The sequence below is a fragment of the Corvus brachyrhynchos genome, unplaced genomic scaffold, assembly GCF_000691975.1.
Source record: "Corvus brachyrhynchos isolate BGI_N302 unplaced genomic scaffold, ASM69197v1 scaffold167, whole genome shotgun sequence".
In the NCBI taxonomy this organism is placed as follows: Eukaryota; Metazoa; Chordata; class Aves; order Passeriformes; family Corvidae; genus Corvus; species Corvus brachyrhynchos.
Window position 1 is genome coordinate 4,004,686 of NW_008239547.1, and position 20,239 is coordinate 4,024,924.

The following is a 20,239-nucleotide window of genomic DNA, read 5'->3' on the forward strand; positions in this document are numbered from 1 at the left end:
TAGTACTAGAGTTCAAGGATATTTTTCCTGTTCGGTTGTATGTGCTTAGAACCCGATTACTGTTTCGATGTGTTTATTTTCCCCTAAACCACATTTGCTATATCTTATACAACTTCAAATTGACACTGTGATACTTGCTATTTACTGGCTTATTCTGCAAATTAACATTTCAAATGATAATTTGAAAGCTGTATTTTAGTAGAACATATTTTAATTTTTGTGTTCTCTCTTGTTGTTCTGGATTTTTGCCATTTATTTGAGTTGTTATGCAGTTACACAATTTGAAAGTCATTTTGGACCATTATGTTTATGAACTGCTGTTACTGTTTGGAGTGTCAGTGTCAAACCTTTCAGTCAACACAAGCACAATTCTTACAGAAAGTGAGAGTTTTCTACATGTTTGTGAGAGCTAATCTGTTTTGATGTTGAGAAATACTGGATCTTCAGTTCTAAATCTGCTGATAGTTTGTGTTTCTGTTATCTGATAATACCTGTTAGATACAGTTTGAGTCAAGTGAAGATCAGGACTTCACTGTGCATTGTTTGTGACCTTTCAAAAGTCTTTTAGTTAGCTTTACTTCATTGTTTTAGGGAAGAAGAGTTCAAGAAGACTGAGAGAATGAGATGTGTGTCATTAGTGATAGTGTGTTACTTTGGTAAAGTCAAGTTTTAGAGAGTGGTGTGGTATTGTGTAAGAAAATACTATTTTGGGGGCTTTGGGAGGGGGAAAAGTAATTTTTGATAGTCATGTTGGGTTTAATTTAAAATATTGCATAATTAGTATGTAATTGAATTATTTTTTGGAAGATGGCTTGCTGCCCTGTTCATATGTGCAAGTTGGTCTAGTTAAATAGTGTTGTTTTAAAAAGAAGACCAAAACAGACTCTGGTTTGACACTGGTCTTGTACTCTGTGGTTGTTTTCAAGTCTTCCACTTTCGTTTATTAAAGAGGTCCAGCTTTTACACAGATTTAAGACACCTGGCCACCCAAAATATTCAAACAATATCATACGTTGACAAATACCGCAGTGCAAGATAATTGGGCATATAAAGAAATTTTATGTTTTTTCTTGACACTTTGTGCGATTTTTACATAACCCGGGTCATGAATACTGACTGTAAACTACAGAGGAACAGGTTACTTCCAGCAAGCCTCTTCCTGTTCAACACAGTACAACATGAAGTAAGGTGTACTAGTTCATGCATGGTTCTTGTACTGAGTGCAGTAGTTACCTGCTTCAGTTAAGCCTCTATTTTCTGATTGCAGTTTGATCCGCTTGTACCCATTACAGTGGAAAACATCCATGTCAAGTGTTCTTTCCTTTAGAGTATCTACTCTATTTCCATTTCTATATTTAAAATACACTTGAAAACCCTCTTAGTATTATTCAATTCTGGCATGTTCTTGATTCCTGTTTGGTGTGTGATCAGATTTCATACTGGATATTCTTTCACTGCTTTATTGCACATCTTTTTCAATTGAGCAACTGACTCTTAACAGCAATTGAAGGAACTTCCCATTCTGACAACTGCTACAAATGTTGGCAGAGTTCTAATATTTCTTACATACAGCATTAATCTGAGAACATACAGCTGGGTATAATGATGAAAACAATCACACAGGGCAGTCTTGACACTGTAAATCTTACTTCAGAATCCATATTACCATGGATGGTTTCATATTAATTAATTCACTGAATTTCTGTATTCTTAGGTATTTTTTTAATTTTATACAGGTTAAATGGATAGAATCTCTGTAATAATCATGCCTCACTGGTCTGTTTCATGGTGCTTGATTGTGAGCAGATATTGTACTTACTGAGCTTCAGAAAAGGGTGGATTACAGAAAGTTAGTAAATAATTGAAGAATTAGAATAGGTGAATGTTAGGCTTGAAATTCTTACTCTAGAAAATGTGACGACTTAGGTGTTGCTTTACCTCTTGTACAGAAACAGAAGAATTCAGTGCAGGTTCTGTCATGATAAAAGATCATCAAAGAGTACATTCAGTTGACTTTCCTTTTTCTTTTTTTGGGGAATGTCAGACTGTCTTTTTAAGGAAATTGAACCAGTAAATTTTCTGTAGCATTTTGCATATTTAAATTTAAAATAAGGGAAGAAGCAGTGTTTTGGATGATTTACTGTTACTCATTCTCTCAGAGGTGACTGTGAACCTGCAGTACTAGAGGTATGCTGTTTATAAAGTCATAAAGTATTTTTTGTAGCTGTTCTACGAATTGAAAATACAATAATTGTCCTGAGACACTTGGTTCAGACAATCTTCGAAAAGTGTCTTTGCAAAACTGAAAAATAGTTTGAGAGGTTTATGTTTACACTAGTAAAGCAAATAGCCTTTGATCTTTTTTTTTCTGTTCAGTGACTATGCCATCCCTCTCTCTTTCTAAAAAGAGGTAAAGCTGTATTTTTTTGCTTATAAAAATAGGTTGGTCCAAATGACTGAATATTATGTGCAGTAGTCCTTCCTTAAATGAATTCTTGCTTCTTGTGAATGTGTTGCTGGTTGCCTTATGCCAGCATATATGTACCACTGTTTTAATAGTTCTGATTTCAGTGTGTATTTTTTAATGCAGTAATAGTTTTGAACAGCAGAACAACAAAAAAAACCACAAAACCCAACAAAAATGCTTTTTTCAGCTCAATCTCTTTTGCTGCAGGGGTATGTTGTAGTCCCACAAGGAGATTGAATAAAATCCCTGGCTGAACTATAGCTCAGCTGTTAGCAGTAGTCCTCTGCCCTCAATGGCTGGCAGTAGTGGAGAGTTCCTGGGGAACTATTTGACCTCTACCCTTTGGTTTGAATGTTCCAGTCAGAATCTGCTGCTTCTGTTTGTGCTCACTGTGAGTGCTTTATGCAGGTAAAGTGTGGGGTTGCTTTTCCTACTTTCTGGCTGCTTTATCTGTAGGGCACATCACATTTTCCTATTTCTAATTCAGAATGAAATGTTGTATTGTCCATATCTTAACAGTGTGTCTGTCTGTAGGATACTGCTTCTCACACCTTTCCTCCAAGTCCCATCAGGCAGCACTTCTGTTTCTAGTGCAGCAGTACTCTAAAATTTTTATGAGAGCACAGCAAGCTGGCCAGTGCAATGCTGGGTGGGTTGTGACTCTGGTGCTTCTTTTCCTTTTCTCACCCCTGTGGTTTTCTTGTAACACTCACTAGTCTTTAGTGGTCAGTTATTAACATTGCTTCTGGTGTTGTTGCATCTTCTTTGGCTGAGTTTTGCAGTTTCAAGTATATTACTCAATTCATATGTTGGTTAGAAAAAGTTACAATGTGAGAATGTTAGAAGTTTCTTCCAATACTTCGTACTTGTTTGGTGAATGTTGCTGTTACATTTATTTTGACAGCAGAGGTAAAAACCAAAAAATTCAGTTGTAAGACTGGAATAATCCAAATGTGAGAAATACGGAATTTTTTGTATTTTAGATAATTTGAGTATTTTTGAGAACCTAGTTGCTATTGTTACTATAGTTTCATTTGGTCAAATGTGTTTACAGAATGCATTGCTTTTAAATATTTATGTATTTTTGTTGTGGCTTAAGGTCCTTAGTAGATCAGAATTGAACTATGTAAAACAGATAAATGTGACTACCAGTGCTCAGAGAACTTAGTTGGTGAACTGTACACTCCAGGTGCTTCAGCACAGAAAATGTGTTATGATTTTAATCATCAGCAGAAAATAAAGCAATTCTCTTAGCTGTTCTGGATAGTAGTTTTTTAATCAGTGAAGCAGAGATGAGGTTTATAGGGCAGTAGGATACGAATGTCTGAAAATTTTGTAATGCAGTTTTCCTTCCACAGAGAGCACACTGTGAGAGCACACATGCCTAATAGTTGCTAGCAGTGCAAAGATAACAGCTCAAGCTCACAATAGAGTGGTAGGGTAATATTGTAGTTTGGGATCCAAAGGACTTTGAATGCATTTGTTTTGTTTTAAATGGGATAAAAATTACATCAGTAGTAAAAGCTATTGGAACACTCAAAGGGTCATTTTAATAATATAGGAATCATCAAGTCAGCAGTAGTGGATAATTTGCATGTCATTAAAAATAAATCTTTGTTAAAATAAATCAGAATAAGAGCAAGCTTATATGTAGCATTAATTTAAAGCTAGTCATGCAGGGAGTACTTGTATGTTAGCTGTCAAAAAGAGGACTGTGAAGGAAAGACCTTCCTTCGCAAAGAAAGCATTTCCCAGTTCTGTTCTTTTTTCCCACCCAGTTCTCTGTCACACTAGTATGCCTGATGAGCTCAGCTCACCCTGGTTAGGAGGAGAGTAAGCAAGTTACAGGTGCTTGCAGGATTCCAGCAGGCAGAGTGGGGTGGCAGAGGCACAGCAGAGGTGTGGGACTGTCAGTATCGAACCTCTTCATTGAAGCAGAGTCAGAACAGTCAGAAGAGAAGAACAGTCAGAAGGCTTTGATTTCCACCCACTTGCCTTCAAGCTTGTGGGCTCAGGGTTGCCTTTTAGAATGTCCATCCTGGTGGATCAGCTGTTTGCTTAGGAGCAAGGGTTCTTGTCATAAGGGGCAGAGATTGGTGATGGCAAGGTTCAGTACCATGTTTATGTACTGACTCAAACTGAGAAGCTAAGGGTGCTTAGAAAAAACTGAAGAACATGGTGGCATGACTGCTGAAAATGATCTGTTATTTTTTTTCTGAAAGGATTGCTTGGCCATGTTATTAAAAAATTCCCACTGCTTGGAGGCATCACACCAGAAGGTTTCCATTTTGACTTGACCTGGTGTTTCTACTTCTGCAAAAACTTAACAAACCTCTTAGCAAAACTTAGAACAAATGTGCACCTTGTAATGTGAAATCCTGACTGATAACTTGGATTTCTTTCCTTTTTGTCCAAAAAATGTGCTTGTGGGTCACACTCCAGCAGAGAAGGTTATGAATAGAAAGCTCTTCCCTAATCATTATGGCCTTCAAAAATTATTTTCATTATAAAAAGGTTTTTTCCTGCTCCATTTTAATGTTAAACCAATTAATAGTTCTTCCCATTAAGTTAATCTCCACATCTAATGGTGTTTCTTTTTGCCATGAGATTACTTTGTTTTCCTCCTTTTTTTTTTGTTTTGGATGGCTTTGTTTCTTGGTCTTTTTTTTTCCATGTGATTAAAGTTGATGGTCCAGAAAGTTGTTTTGTAGTTGTTCTATAATATGGTTTTGTATGTAGGTTGCATCTAATAAACTAGTTTGCATAATTATCAGAAAGCATACTGTATTTTCACGTTATTGCAACAAAGTGAATGGATCTTTTTAGAAGCATTTTAAAAGCTCCATATATTGAGACTTTATTGTGCATAGCTTATAATGGAAAAATTGGTGCAAGGTCATATTTTTAAAATCACAACAAGTAATTTTAAGAATTATTTTCTTCTTTTTTTAGTTATTCGGAGGAAGAGATAAAACAAATTTTATTTAATGAAGTTCTTAAAGCTTGGAGAGATTGCAGCACGCTATGTTCTATCTTTGTTTTTTATTTAATTTTTTTTTTATTTAAAAAGCTTTCCTTGGGACTTTCATGATAAAAGCTGAAGTTTTAGGTGAGGTTAAAGAGTCATTTGCGTAGTATTTGTTTCGACATTGATGTTGACAGTGAAGAGGCTGCAGACTTGTCATGTTGCACTTCTTCAGCCACAGTCTGTGCTGCAAGGCCTGGAAAAGTCTTAAGCTGTTATGAAAATTTTTTTATAAGACATGGACTAATTTTATTTTCTGTTGGTAAACTTCCAGTTGTCATTTCAAAATTAGTCTGATGCCTAATGATTCAGATTAGGTTTATGAATGACTGCCATGTAATCCAAATCCTTATTTTGCAATAATAGTGTAGGTTGCTTGTTAAGGAACATGAATTGATGTTGACACAGATGTAGGGACCAGTGGATCAGAGCTGCAAAACTACAGAATTTAAATTTGTTGAGATATTTAACTTTTCTCAGCATGCTGTGTTCATCTTGACTGTGTTTCATGATGTTTGAGGGCTTCAAGTGCACTTAAGAACTACAGGATTGTATTATTAATAAGCATTTTTAAAAACTCTAATAAACTAGAAAATCGTTGTTTAGATGTTGGAAAGTAAACTTAATTCTGTGGCAACGTAAACAGTGTAGCAGTCTCTCAAAGCAGATTAGAGAAAGGGAATTAGGGAGGAAAAGAAGGGAGTGAGGAGTTTTTGCTTCTATTTGTGGAAAAAGTGGGGGAAATGCACACATCCCAGTGAGGGATATCTGAGGGTTTTTGTCAGACAGATTTTCATCATGAGGCGTTCTGACTAGTTATATTAACTTCAAAAGGCAAAACTTGCAGGCTCTGTATAGCATCATAAATTAAAGCAGGTTTTAACCTTTGTAATTACATTATACAAAAAGAGATGTTTGGAGGCTTTGTTTTATTGGCAGTATTTCTAGGATTTAATATCCTGTCTGTGAGCCATGAAGTAAGATAGATGGGTTTAAATTAAGGTAAAGAAGGTTGTGATTATATACAACTAATTTGTAGCCTGTATTTTTAGCATGTGTGTTTCCATCACAAAGGAGTTTCCCTCTGTGGAGAAGAGGTAAAGATTATGGGCTGAGATAAGAACAATTTATTGGAAACAGCAGTGAAATAAGAAATGGAACAGTAAAAGCAACAATATTATTAGGAGGGTGTGAAAGAGAGAGGAACAATTCACATGCAAACAAAAGCTCACGACGTGGGGGGACCACATTATGGGAACTACTGCCATCTTCCACCACTGGAGAAAGACTCCCTTCCCCAACCCTGGCAGTGAAGTGAGGTGGTACAAAATAACTGCTTCTCCTGGCTGCTGCAGAAATTAACCCAGTCTGAGCAGAACCAGGATGTTACCCACCCTTTATTCTGTACCATCTTACATCATGCCCAGATCCTACACCTTCCAACTGGTGTGCTCCCGCCTAATTGCAAGCTGTATCGGGAGCTCATGATTGGTGTGTCTGAAGCAGTCCATACTCATTGTCCATGGTAGTTACAGCATACAGTGACAGTGTCATTCAACAGCCAGTGTTTAAAAATTCGGTATTACAGACTGCTCTCACGTAAAAATCAAATCCCATTGAGGTACACATAGTGTTTCCCCATCCCTCTGCATTACCGACCAAGTGCGTCAGGTCCTTGAGCAAAAACATGGATGGGTTTGCCTACCCTATGGATGGCTTTTGCCTTTGCTTGAGGAAGGACTAATCCAAACTGTCTTCCCTAACACATTCTTCATATGTGCCACGGGGACTTAATCCCCTTCTGTGGTATATGGAGGTTCTGTTTGGACAGGACCAGCTCACTTGGTAGAGCCTCTGGTGTTAGCTAACTAGGTGGCCTTTGCTAAATGCATCTCCCAATGTTTGATGGTCCTACCACTCATTGCTTTCAATGTGGTTTTTAGCAGTCTGTTGTACAGTTCAATTTTCCCAGCGGCTGGTGCATGACAGGGAGTATGATACACCCACTCAGTACTGTGGCCCAGGTGTCTATGAGGCTGTTTTTGAAATAAGTCCTATTGTCTGATTCAATTCTTTCGGAGTGCCATGTCCCAAGGTGGTGTTCTGGGCAGTGGCATGAGGCACAGGGTATGTCTCCAGGCATCCAGTGGTTGTTCCCGTCATTGTAAGCATGTAGAGCTTGCCCATGGCAGGTTTGTGGAACCATGGTGTAATCAATCAGCCAGGCTTTCCTGTACTTACTTTTGACCATCATCCACTGTACAACAGGGGCTTTACCTGCTTGGTCTGTGTGGTTGCAGTGCATGTTTCATAGTTGTGAGTAACCTGTAAGATACTGTCTGGGGTTAAATCCACCCCTCAGTCGTGAGCCCATCAGTATGTTGCATCTCTTTCCTGATGATGTGAGGCATCATGAGCCCACTGAGCCAGAAATAATTCATGCTTCAGTAGCCCAACTCTTGGGTACAGAGAGCATCTGCATGACAGACTTTAGCAGTCAACTTCTCTACCCCAGTAGTGATATCTTGCCATAATACAACAGCCCAGATGGTTCTCCCTCTGCGCTGCCAATTGGTCTTTTTCCATCAGTCCAGCTACCGCCACAGAGCATTTGCTACCGTCCATGACTCATTGTAGAAGTAAAGTGTTGGCCATTTTGTCTCATTCAGTGATATCTAAAGCCAGCTGGATGGCTTTCATCTGTACAACCTGACTTGATCCACCTTATCCCTCAATAGCTTTTGTGGCTTGCCTCACGGGACTCAATACAACAGCTTTCCATATTTGATGTGTCCCTTCAATACAGCAGGAACCATCAGTGAAGAGACTATCACTTTTCATTTTCTTGTAGCTGATTATATGGTGTGGTCTCCTCAGTACATGTCACCATTTCTTGCCCTTCTGATGATGATAGTTCAAAATTTTCACCTTTGGGCCAGTTTGTGATGAATTCCAAGGTCCAAGGGCGATTGGGGTTTCCTGTTTTAATTTGCTGTGTTACCAACATGACCCACTTGCTCCACATAGCATCACTGGCATCATGTGTGGAAGGGGCTTCCCCCTTGCACATCCAGCCCAGCAGTAGCAGTCAGGATGCCAGGAGTAGCTGTACTTTGGTGCCAGTCACTTCTGAAGCAGCTTGAAGCCCTTCATAAGTTGCCAGTATCTTTTTTTCGGTTGGGATGTAGCAGGCCTTGGATCTTTTGTATCCCTACTCCGGAACTCCAGGGGTTGTCCTTGAGTCTCCCCAGGTACTTCTTACCAGAGACTTCAGGAAGGACCATTCTCCCTGACTGCAGTGTGGAGCACATTTTTCACATCTTGTTCTGTGTTGACTGGCCCAAGTGCTACTGCATGATCCTGTTTTATTTTGTTCAAAAGCTTGTTGTTCGGAATCCTGCTTCAAATTGTTCTTCCATGTTACATGATAGAGTGGCCTGACAATCTGACTGTAATCTGGAATATGCATTCTCCAAAAACCCACAGCACCTGGAAAAGCTTGTGCTTCCTCTTTGCTCACTGGTGGGGACATAGCTGCTATTTTGTTGACCACAGCCATTGGACTTTGATCATGTCCATCTTTCCATTTTACTCCTAAAAACTGAATTTCCTGGACAGGTCCCTTGACCTTACTTTGCTTTATGGCAGAATTGGCCTTCTGGAGGATTTGGATTATCTTCTCCCTTTTCTCAAAAACTTCCTCTGCTGTGTTCCCCCACATAATGATGTCATCAATATACTGCAGGAGTTCTGGAGGCTCACCCTTTTCCAGTGCATTGTGGATCAGTCCATGGCAAACAGTGGAGCTGTGTTTGCTCCCTTGGGACAGTCGGTTCCAAGTATACTTCACACTCCTCAGGTAAAAGCAAACTGTGGCCTGCATTCTCCTGCCAAAGGAATGGAAGAAAATATATTGGCAGTGTCAATGGTGGCACCACTTCCCTGCCTTGGACTCCAGTTCACACTGAAGTTCAAGCATGTCTGGCACAGCAGCACTCAGTGATGGCGTGACTTCATTCAGGCCACAACAGTCCCCTGTCAATCTCCACTCTCCATTGGACTTAAACACTGGCTGTATGGGCTATTAAAGTGTTGTCTTGCTGACATTCCCTGGCTCTCCAGTTCACAGATCATCTCATGGATGGGGGTCACAGAGTCCCAGTTGGTGTGGTATTGTCAACAGTGACTGTTGTGGTAGCAATTGGTACCTGTTGTTCTTCAGCTCTCAGCAATCCCAGAACAGAATGGTCCTCTGACAGACCAGGCAAGGTATTCAGCTGTCTAATTTCCTCTGTCTCTAGAGCACCTATCCCAAATGCCCACAATGCCCTTTTGGGTCCTTGAAATACCCTCTGCAGAAGTAATCTGTGCCAAGGATGCATGGTGCTTCTGGGTCAGTCGCAATGGGGTAGTTTTGCCATTTATTCCAGATTCCAGCTGATTCACTTCAGCTTCCAGTACAGTCAGCTTTTGGGATCCTCCTGTCACCCCAGCAATACAGATGGATTCTGCCCCTACATATCTTGATGGCATCAGAGTACATTGTGTGCTGGTGTCAGCTAAAGCCTTATACTCTTGTGGGTCTGATGTGCCAGGCCATTGGATCCACAGAGTCCAATAGATCTGATTGTCCCTTTCCCCCATCTGGTTGGGGGCAGGGCCCCTTTAGTGCTGGTCATAGTTCTCATTGCTCACTCCTTGTAAATATGAACTGGAGGTCCCTTCTAGAGGATTAGAAGTAACATCAGCTCTTCTATCTGAGGACTTGCCCACTGAAAACTGGAGTGGCATTTGTCCTTGAAGAAGTTCCTGTGGCGGTTGTTATTCTGTTCAGCTCACATACCTGTACTGCTAGGGCAGAGGTGGAGTTTTCACCCCACTTCCTCATGTTCTCTCTTTTGCTCAGAGGAAAAACACAGGTTACTTTGTCGTGTGTATCTTCTCTCTTGAGCAGGGGGTTGCTTGCTCCCAGTAGCAGAGACTCTGGTCCGTACTGGCAGGGCGTGGGGCATTTCCTCTCTGACTTTTTCAAGTCTGTCCACAGTCTTGGACAACCTCTACAGCCGAGGTGTGGGTCAAGATGGTCTTCATAGTGCTGGAGCTGGGTAGTCACACGAAGCACTGTTTGTTCTCTTCCTTTCATTAACATTAATGCCAGTGAGTTGGCATATGACAGTGGCACGCTCTGTACAAATTTCTGCCACACGGATTGTGTACACTGGACCTGATCTGAATCTACAGGAGACTGCTTGTTATTTGAATCTCTGTAGATTGCTTCCAGCACATCTGATTCAGGTACTGGATACCTTTTTTCCATGGCATTCTACTTACTGGGGTGCACTACTAGATTGTCCTTGAGAGAGTTATCTTCCCTCCTGCATGACAGGAGTCTTCTCCAGAGGCTGACAGTTTGTCTTCTTCCCAAACCCTTTGTCAAATGCCCATGTCCCAGGACAGGGATCCCAGTTGCTTGGCTTCACTACCATCTGGTTTCATATCATGGGCCATGATACCCCAGCACTGGAGCAGCCAGGTCACCAGTCTCATTCCACTGGCAGCTGAAATCTTTCTGTGTATCTCACAGCTCACTCGGGGATAGGGATTGGGTGATTATCTTTGGCCCTTCCTCTCCCTGCTGTTGTGAGGGTTCTACTTCCTCTTCATCCCTCACTAAGTGAACTGATTTGATCTTGGATTTCTTCTTCTGTATAGGGGTGACTGCTACTGGCTTGGGTTCTTCCACTGGTTCAGCTGCTCTTTGAGTGGTCTCAGTGCCTGTTGGTCTGTATTCTTCCTCTTCTCCCTGAGGGACTGTCTACTATTGAACTATGCCTGCTAAAGAGTAGCCAGAGCCCAACACTGCAATAATTTGCTCCTCTCTGGCGTTGCCACAGCATTCTCCTTGAAAATAACTCTGTTCTTTATCAAGGTCCTGTAGTTGTTCAGGGATGAACTTCCAAACCATTGAAGCAGAGAATTTCCTCCCAAACTTGCCCATTTTCTCCCACATTTCATGCAATTCATGACAATCGACCCACAGGACAGACCTTCCTAGAAATCTCTCTCCTGACTACTAAATGTGGCGTGGGCCACGCTGACTGTAAACGTGGTGTAGACTGTACTGAGGAGACCTAGCAACGAGACCATGCTTTTCTTAACAACCAGAGGAAATCCGAAATTCTCAAAAGCTATTTTAACAGGCCTGAAAGAGGCAAAGGGCATAAAAAGCTGGGGAAAATCATCTGTCCCTGTTGCCCCACAGACTAGGTACAATTTAATGGGCTCCCAAAGGTAGACCCCAAGGGAAGGGTAAAAGAGCGTTACTGAACACACATCCCAAATTACCCTCATTGCCCTTCAGGATGTTATGTCATAAACTGGTCCCCCACAGTACAACAACGCAGCAAAAAATCTTTCCCTGCTCTGAAAAAGAACACCATGGTGGGCACACAGGGCGTACACAGGAATATATATACAGGGTTAGGTGCCACAACCCTGTGAACAGACCAAGCAACTTTGTGACCATTGACTCCCTGCCTAGTACAGCAAATGCTTAAATTGGTTTCCCACTGCTCTGGTCAGATCTGATTATCTCAACCCTTTGTACCTCATAAGCCATATAAGGCTTTTGAGGTTTATGATCGGTGACACTCCAAACCATGCACTGTTCATTCACTGCTCCCTCCCTCTCCCCTGTGACAGGCTGGAGAGGAGAATTGGAGGCACAAAAGGAAAAGATTATAGGTAGAGATACGAAAAATTTACTGGAAACAGCAATGAAATGAGAAATCAACAGTAGCAGCAACAATATTAATAAAAGGGTGTACTAGACAGACAATTCATACACACAGAAAAAGCTCACCATGTGAGAACCTGCAGTATGTGAACCAGTACCATGCTACTCTGACTGAAAAACAGCTCCCTTCCCCGTGCCCCTGGCAGTGAAGTGCAGTGGTATAGAATAACCAACCCTTCTGGCTACTCCAAAAATCAACCCTATCTTGGTCAGAACCAGCGCAGCTATTTAATATAAACAAGAAATACTGGAATTTCTACCAATATTTTTACAGGCGGTTTTTGGGGCAGAAACAGGTTTATGGTTTGTATTTCAGTAATAATAAATTAGGTAATTCGTGTAATGCAGTGATGCTCTGAACAGTCATTTTACTCTGCGTCCTCTATGATGTTAAACAAGAGTTCTAATGTGAGGTACGTGTAGGTAGTCATGGTCGTAGAGATGTATTCTTTTATAACATTTAGTGTTTTGGTTTTGAGTTGTTCAGCATCTCAGAAGATTGGAGTGTTAGCATTAGGCACTATCCTTGCTTTGTATCCTTTCTCTAGGTTTAATTGGGTGATTGTACAAACATACCTTTCACAGATACATTTTAACACACACTTAAAATACCTGCAATAATACAGCTATGAAATAGTGTCTCCATACTGTCTGAAAGAAGTAACTCAGCTGTATTGTGTCGATGTAATTCAGTGTGCATTTTGTAGCATAAAAACTCAAACTAAAGTAGTTTTACAGACCTCATGGAATTCAGTGGTTTTGAGTGCCATGTTTTGAGTTCTGTTATAAAAGAAATAAGTTTATACCCAGGACTGGGTGGGTATAAGGTTTATTTTAACTGCAGTGTTAGCTTGAGTTTGCCTTTGATTCAGTGTTTTCTGTTCAGAGCTGCAGCATGGGTGAAAAGCACTTCCAGCTGTTTGGTATAGTGGTGTGGTTTGAGGGTCAGGTATTTGCTTACATGAATAAATAATACAGTAGTGAGTTGCTTCTTTACTTAAAATAACTTCATATTTAACTGTATCCAAGTCTGGATCCATTAAATATGTTTTGAAATTAGTGCTGGCAGTTGCTCTTTTTTTTTTTTTTTTTTTTTTTTTTAAATAAGGGTATTTTGTTGTGTGGGGGTTTTTTAATGGTTGTTTTTCTGGTAAGGTTCTCAAAACTGTAGCGGGTAGCAGGCTTGTACACATGAGCACTAACGTGTCCCATTGTGCTTATTTCTCTTGCTTTTGTCTGCCAGTGTATCTTGATCTTATTTGGACTATGACAGATCCAAATTCAGTTTAAACTTCACATGTTTTTTGTTTAGTATGGTAAGATTCTTGTTTGTTAGATGTGTCTTGACCTGCAGTTGTCTTAATGTTTACTTTGAACACAATAACATATGATTTTTTATGCAGTATTTTATAATAAAAACTTTTACTAATGACTGACTGTACTAATAGGAGCTAATACCTAATCAGCTGTCCTAGTTCACATGTTACTGAAAACCATGCAGAAGTTTTGTAACTGGTTTTTCTTTTTTTCTCTATCTTCAATCTTTGTAACCCTTTTTGTCCCTTTTTAAATTGTTCTTACAAAAAGTCCTAGCCAAATGACCATGTCCCTTCACAGATACATTGCAACCAACCCTGAGGAGACTGTAACTAGATAAGGCCACATCTTTTTCAGAAGTTCACCTGAAACTCCGAAATATGTCTTTGCATTCTGGCAAGCTTTCAAATTTGGATTCTTCAGCACTTTTTTTCTGGTTCAGATTTCTCTGCTACTTGACGGGAAGAAGTTTTCTGGAGTGCTTGTGACCTTTATAAGCTATTTATACTGTAGCAGCAGGGAAGCAGAAATCCTTTTCCCAGTAAGATTAGAAACCTCAGTGAAAAGATTTACACATCATTACTCACTTCCATAATTTTTTATTTTTATTTTTTAGGGTTCTTCTGCAAATTAGTCATGGAAGTTGCAATTAAGGTTATTGGAATACAAAAGCTGTTAGAAATTCTGTAACATTTTATTCTTACGTAGTAAGACAAAATAAGACCTTTCCACTTCTTTACTAATAAAGTCAGCATCATCTTACTTTGACCATCTCTTCAAAGAAAAAAACAAAGCACACCCTTAAAGTAAAAGAACTTCCCATCCTGTTTTCCCAATTCATTTAGATTTTTGCCTGACATGTAGAATACCGAGGTTGACCTCTGCCTGGTTTGAGGTGGGTTTAAAATCCAGGCCTTCATTACTATGGGCAAACATCCTGCATGAGATCTTGGATCCATAGCTTTATGCTCTGCATCCAACTACTTTGGTGCTATAGAGGTGTTAATCTTGACTGAATTTGGGGGCAGGGGTCTCTTGAGGGTTTAACGAGGATGAGAGAAGGGGGAGCTACGATTGAAATATAATGGTCCAGGTTTCTTAAAGGAAGGATATATGAAGTGACTGATGGTACACGTGTAGTAAGTTGGAATACTTTCATTTCAGAGATTTCTCACAGTATTGGAATGGAGGAGCAACTTTCTGTTAAGTGAAAGTCAAATTTAAAATTAATTAAATAACTCATATTAATCAGAACAAATTGCCATACAGTGTAACTGAATTTAAGTACTATGTATTTCTGTGGATAATAAATGGTAATATTTCCTAAAATGGTATTAATAAAATAAAGGATATGGGTCTTAATGCTTCAGGAGAAGTTGACAAGTTAAAAATCAATTATGGGCAGATAAATTTTTAGATGTTTTTCCACTCTGCTGTGGGGATGTTAGTAGGACTGTTTTTACATTTCTAGTACAGCTCATTATCCTTTCTAAATTCTCAGCAATGTAGCTGGATTTTGTATGATAGACTTAAATTTTGTGGCTTCTTGTATTGGTCTCTTCATAAATGAAGCATGGCTTTTACCCTCCCCTCAAATTTGATACAGTAGCCTATACGTGAAATCCATGGGCTATAAGGTCTTTGTTCCTAGTATATTTTCCAAAGAAAGATTGGAATCATAAGTAAAAATACAGAATATGAGTACAGGCACAGTAAAAGAAAAGATCAGTAAGGAATTTTTGGCCCACATTTGTTGTAAAAGCTAAGGAAAAAAATGTCCCATTTTTAATACTGTCTGCTTTTAATCCAGTATCTTGAAGTGGAATAGTTGCGTGTGTGTGGTCCTGATAAATATTAGGTTCAATAGCGTAAATTGCATTAGAAATCAGCTATCTTCAATTTTTGTTCTATTAATGTGTGGTTTTTTCTTAAAAATGATAGTTAGGCATTTGATCTTCTGAATTTAATATGAGTATTGTACTAGTGAGTTGTCAGGTTATATTGGGGGAAATGAAAAACACTTTCTGTCTTCTGTTCAGAGTCTGCATCTGTGGACAAGTCTGTATCCCATTCTTGCACAACTCCTTCTACATCTTCTGCTTCTGGACTGAATCCAACTTCTGCGCCTGCTTCATCTGCTCCTACAGTTCCTGTTTCACCTGTCCCACAATCACCAATTCCTCCATTACTTCAGGACCCAAATCTCCTTCGACAGCTGCTGCCTGCTCTGCAAGCCACCTTGCAGCTTAATAATTCTAGCGTAGATATATCCAAAATCAATGAAGGTAAGGATTCTTTGAAGTTCATGTAGTCTGGCATTTACGTACGTTAGTATATTATTGGATACCAGGCTGTACTAAATGAAAGCCTTATTTTAAATGAGAAGTGAATAAATGAATCCCTAGGTAATGTGGGGATTTTTGTGGGGTTTTTTTTCTGTTAAACCTTCTCAACATTTAAAGTTTTCAAATTAATAAATGTTGATGTACATGAGCAATCTGTTTGAGACTGGTGACTTAATAGCTGTATCAGCATTTGTCTGTTGCACAAAATTTCGTTAGAGCTCTTTGTTCTTTTGTTTCGTGCACTGTTCTTTGTTTTCTGTAGTTTGTGCTGCTGTTCTATTAACGTGTGTTTGCAAATACTGAAACTTCTAGGGATTCTTAAATCTTGTTGCCTAACAACTTTTTTCTTTAGCATAACAAGTTAGCCTCTCTGAATAAAGGTGGCATGTCAGTAAGTTTGCTAGCCAGTTAAATTTTGTACATGTAATCAGTGTGTCCCTTCCATTTTTGTCACACAGGCTTAGTTTGTTAGAAGTGAGTTATCACCTACCTATAGTGCCTTTTGCTGCAAGAATGGGTAGAGCTGATGCATTTTGAATGCAGTTTTATCTAATGTGTCTGCACGTGGCAAGTTATTGATAAAGTGGTGTAGGAGTTTTTGTTTGCTTCTTGTGTACAGATCACTGATTTCAATAGGAAGTAAAACATTTACATGTAGTGCTGAGACTTAATTATCTTTAACTTTTTGAAAGTGCTAATCAAGTAAGTGAAAATATGTACAAAATATTCTGTACCTTGCAATTATTTATCAGAAAAAGATGTCAATTGCTTCCTTTTAATCAGCAAATATGCTATCTTCGTTCAGTACTAATAGGTGAGTAGGTCACTGGTTTCTTTTTCCTGTGCAGGGAGAAGCCTTTAAAACTGTAGTGCGCTAGGTTGGGCTGAAGAAAGGAGTGTTATGGTTGTTTGTGTTGAAATATGAAAGGTCCAGTCAACTCCAATTGTATTTTATTAAAAAGCTGCCCGGTGAAATTTCTAGTAGTTTTCTGTTGCCATATCTGAGCAGCAGCTGTGTATGTCTTGAAACAAGAGTGTTCAGAATTGTCTGATGGCATGAGGGCCTGCCTGGCTGTGTCCCCATGGGCAGAGTGACTTCACCTTGCACAGCAGGGCTGCCCTTACTGTGCATGTGATTCAGAGTTACTCTGTGCTTGTGCTGGTGAGTCAGTTTTTTCAGGAGTGTGCATGGGTGGCATGTATGTTCAGGAAGTATCCCACAGAGCCTGCAGACGTTTTTGGAAAGGTTGGTTCAGAAGCTCATAGTTCAGAGTCTCATCATCTCATACTGAAAGATACTGTTCCTGCATTATGCAGTTTTAAAGTGGTTAAAAGTGATTGATTTTTTTTTTTTTTTTACTGGGGGGATGACATGGGACAGTTAAACCCAGAACAGATACGGGGTTTTTTTATTAGTAAGAAGAAATGCAGATTTTTAACTTGAAAGATTTTTTTTTTTGTCTTGAACAGGAAGTCTGCCCCCCATCTCTTTTAGTGAGTTAAAGTGATTCTGCTTTTTGCTTTTTTTAAAAAAATTGTAGTGTAAAAAAACTTCACACGCATTCTACTTACTACAGTAGCAAATTGAACAAATTTTCTGTTGATGTTTAGAAGAATTATTCCTGATTCATAAGGTCAAGCTGAAGAGTTAAAGTTATTTTTTAAAATAATTTTTTCTAAGTGTATGTTGCAAAGTTAAAACTACTAAATAAAGGACTTGCTAGACATTCCAAGTCAACTTGAAATCAAGTAACTGAAAAACAGTTCAGGTGAATCATCGGTCACGGTAGATATGGGAAATAAATCTGAAAGAAAATGTAGCTTAAATGTAATTAGCCAGTTGGAACAGTTTAAAGTGGTGTTCTAGAATTGTCAGTAAAACGGAATGTTTGTTTTCAGTTCTAACAGCAGCTGTGACACAAGCCTCTCTGCAGTCTATACTCCATAAAATTCTTACTGCTGGACCATCTGCTTTCAATATCACCTCCCTAATTTCTCAAGCTGCACAACTGTCTACGCAAGGTATTCAGAGTCTTTTTTTCACTTACATCAATTTGTTAGCAGTGTTTTAAAAAGGCTGATACAGTTGAAAGTTGTAGAATCTCTGTTGTCGCGTCTTTGGCCACGCAGTGTGGAGAATGTTGAATGACTTTTTTCTGAAGATAGGATAAAAAATTGTTACTGAGGAGCAGGCACCTGACACACAACTAAGTAAATATGCTTCTCTGTCTCACCTTTTGGGATTTTCTTTGTATGTTAGCTAATTCTCTATGAGTAATGTGAAACCTCTGTGAGACCCTCTCAATTTATTCTGGACCTGAATAGGTGTTACTTAATGTTCAGTATAAAACACAGCTCTTCCTTGCTTTAACACCCATCTTGTAGTACTGCGTTACTGTGACTCTTGGGGGAGGCTTTAAATTCTTAAAAGAAAGTTTGCTCTGTCTGGTGGGGGATTTTTTTTTTTTTTCATCTTCCGGGCAAGATACTCTTCCAGGTATTTTCAGTATGTTCTGGCTTATAACTTAATAATAAAACTTAAGTTTCAAAGTTTAGAAACTTAAAACAATAAATGCAGTCATCTTACTGAGTAGGTAAGCAGTACTAATTCTAATTTTTAACCATGGGTGGGGAACTGTTGGTATACACCTAGAATGGGTGAATAGCTTTCTAAATAAACTATTCAGACATTCTTTTGGTTAAATCAAGTTGAGTGCTCTAAAATAGGAGTTGGAAATGATTCAGTCTCTTCGTGTGTTAAAAGCATTTCCTAATAGCTTCTTCTCTTTCTCCCTCCCCTGAAGTTTTAGAACTGGGGAGTTTGGGGAAGATACAATTCCTTAACTAGCATTGTTGAACATTTGATTGTTCTAGTTGTTCACAGTGAACATGTTTGTATATCATCTAACACAGCATACTCCAAAGTACCAAAAGAAAGTCTAATTCACATTTAAGATAGGACATAGTTTTATTAAAAGCAATTTTTTTTTCCTTTACAGCTCAGCCATCTAATCAGTCTCCAATGTCTTTAACATCTGATGCCTCATCGCCAAGATCATATGTGTCTCCAAGGATAAGCACGCCGCAGACTAACACTGTTCCACTTAAACCTTTGATGACTACGCCACCAGTATCATCCCAGCAGAAGGTAAGCTCCTTTTGATTTATGCCATATTGTAGTAAGAAACCATTATACATAATATTAAGTATTGCTCCTATATATCCATGTGCTAGCAGTTGTATATAGGATGATAAAATATATATGTTATCTTTCCCAATAGAAACAAACAACTGGAAACAGCTACTTGACTGTATTTTGGCAGTGCAGCTCCAGCATGAAATCTAGTTTACTTTTCTTGAAGAAATTCTTATGCTGGCTTCAGATGCTGTCTGGAGATATTACCAAGGCATCAGTATTTTAGTGTATTTAAATAGAAACAAAATCATACTTCAAAGGCAACAGCTGATACAATTCCCTAGACCTACCCAATAAAAAATGTTTAGAATAGGAGAGAGCTTCTTGGGGCAATTAACTGGATGTAGTCTCAGATTTGGTTTGGAAGTGTGCTAGGTGTTTACAGATCAATACCATAATGTCCCTTTCTCTTCCTGCCCCCCGACCCCTATTGATTCCGAATTCCTTCAGTGGATCAGTGACTAGGAAATGTAAATTGAAGCTAACCTATAAGCTCCTAAGGTTCTTCCTAAGAAGCATGACTCTAGACTTTGGGGTGAGACATCCCCACCTTTCTAAAATCTGTGTTCTCTATCACCACCCCTGCTTAGCTAAGATGTCTTTTTCTCAATTTTCTGCTCACAAGTGAACCTCATATGCCTTGAAGGCCTTTGAGGAATACTTTTATCTTCAGGAGAACATATTGCATTTGTCATCATAGTCAAAATGCCTCATTTTCTTTCATCTGTTTTCATGGGTACAAAGAAAACCAAGTGATTTTCCCAGTTACTTGTGATGGACAACGATACAATGAATTGCAAAAGCTTCATGTGTGTACCAGTACTGGTTGGTACCTTGGTTTCTGCTCCTGGATTACATCCTGAATCTGTGTGTTCACATCCCATAGCTAGGTGATAAGTAATGAAATTATCAGACAGCAGTGTTCAGGTATTTGGCACTTCCAAATCCTGAGATAAGAAAAAGAATCTTCTTAAGTTGTTTACTGTCAATAACTGGAAGTAAATCTGTTCTGGTCTCTACAACCCAGAGATTGTTAGTTAGTCCCAGAGTAATAAATTTTGGTCCTGCAGCAGATACTTTTCCATGTCAGTAG

The 20,239-nt window shown here is 39.1% G+C and overlaps 1 protein-coding gene across 3 annotated transcripts in view; it reads left to right on the plus strand.

Annotated features, from left to right (window-relative positions):
• Positions 1–20,239, plus strand: part of WAC (WW domain containing adaptor with coiled-coil) — a 56,965-nt gene that overhangs the window by 22,228 nt on the left and 14,498 nt on the right. For 2 of the 3 annotated variants that reach the window (XM_008639265.2, XM_017741476.1), the window contains exons 6-8: positions 15,645–15,890; positions 17,850–17,972; positions 18,950–19,098. In XM_008639265.2, the coding sequence (XP_008637487.1) occupies positions 15,645–15,890; positions 17,850–17,972; positions 18,950–19,098 (518 nt within the window). The remainder of the gene's footprint in view (positions 1–15,644; positions 15,891–17,849; positions 17,973–18,949; positions 19,099–20,239) is intronic. The other variant, XM_017741477.1, reaches the window with a different exon arrangement.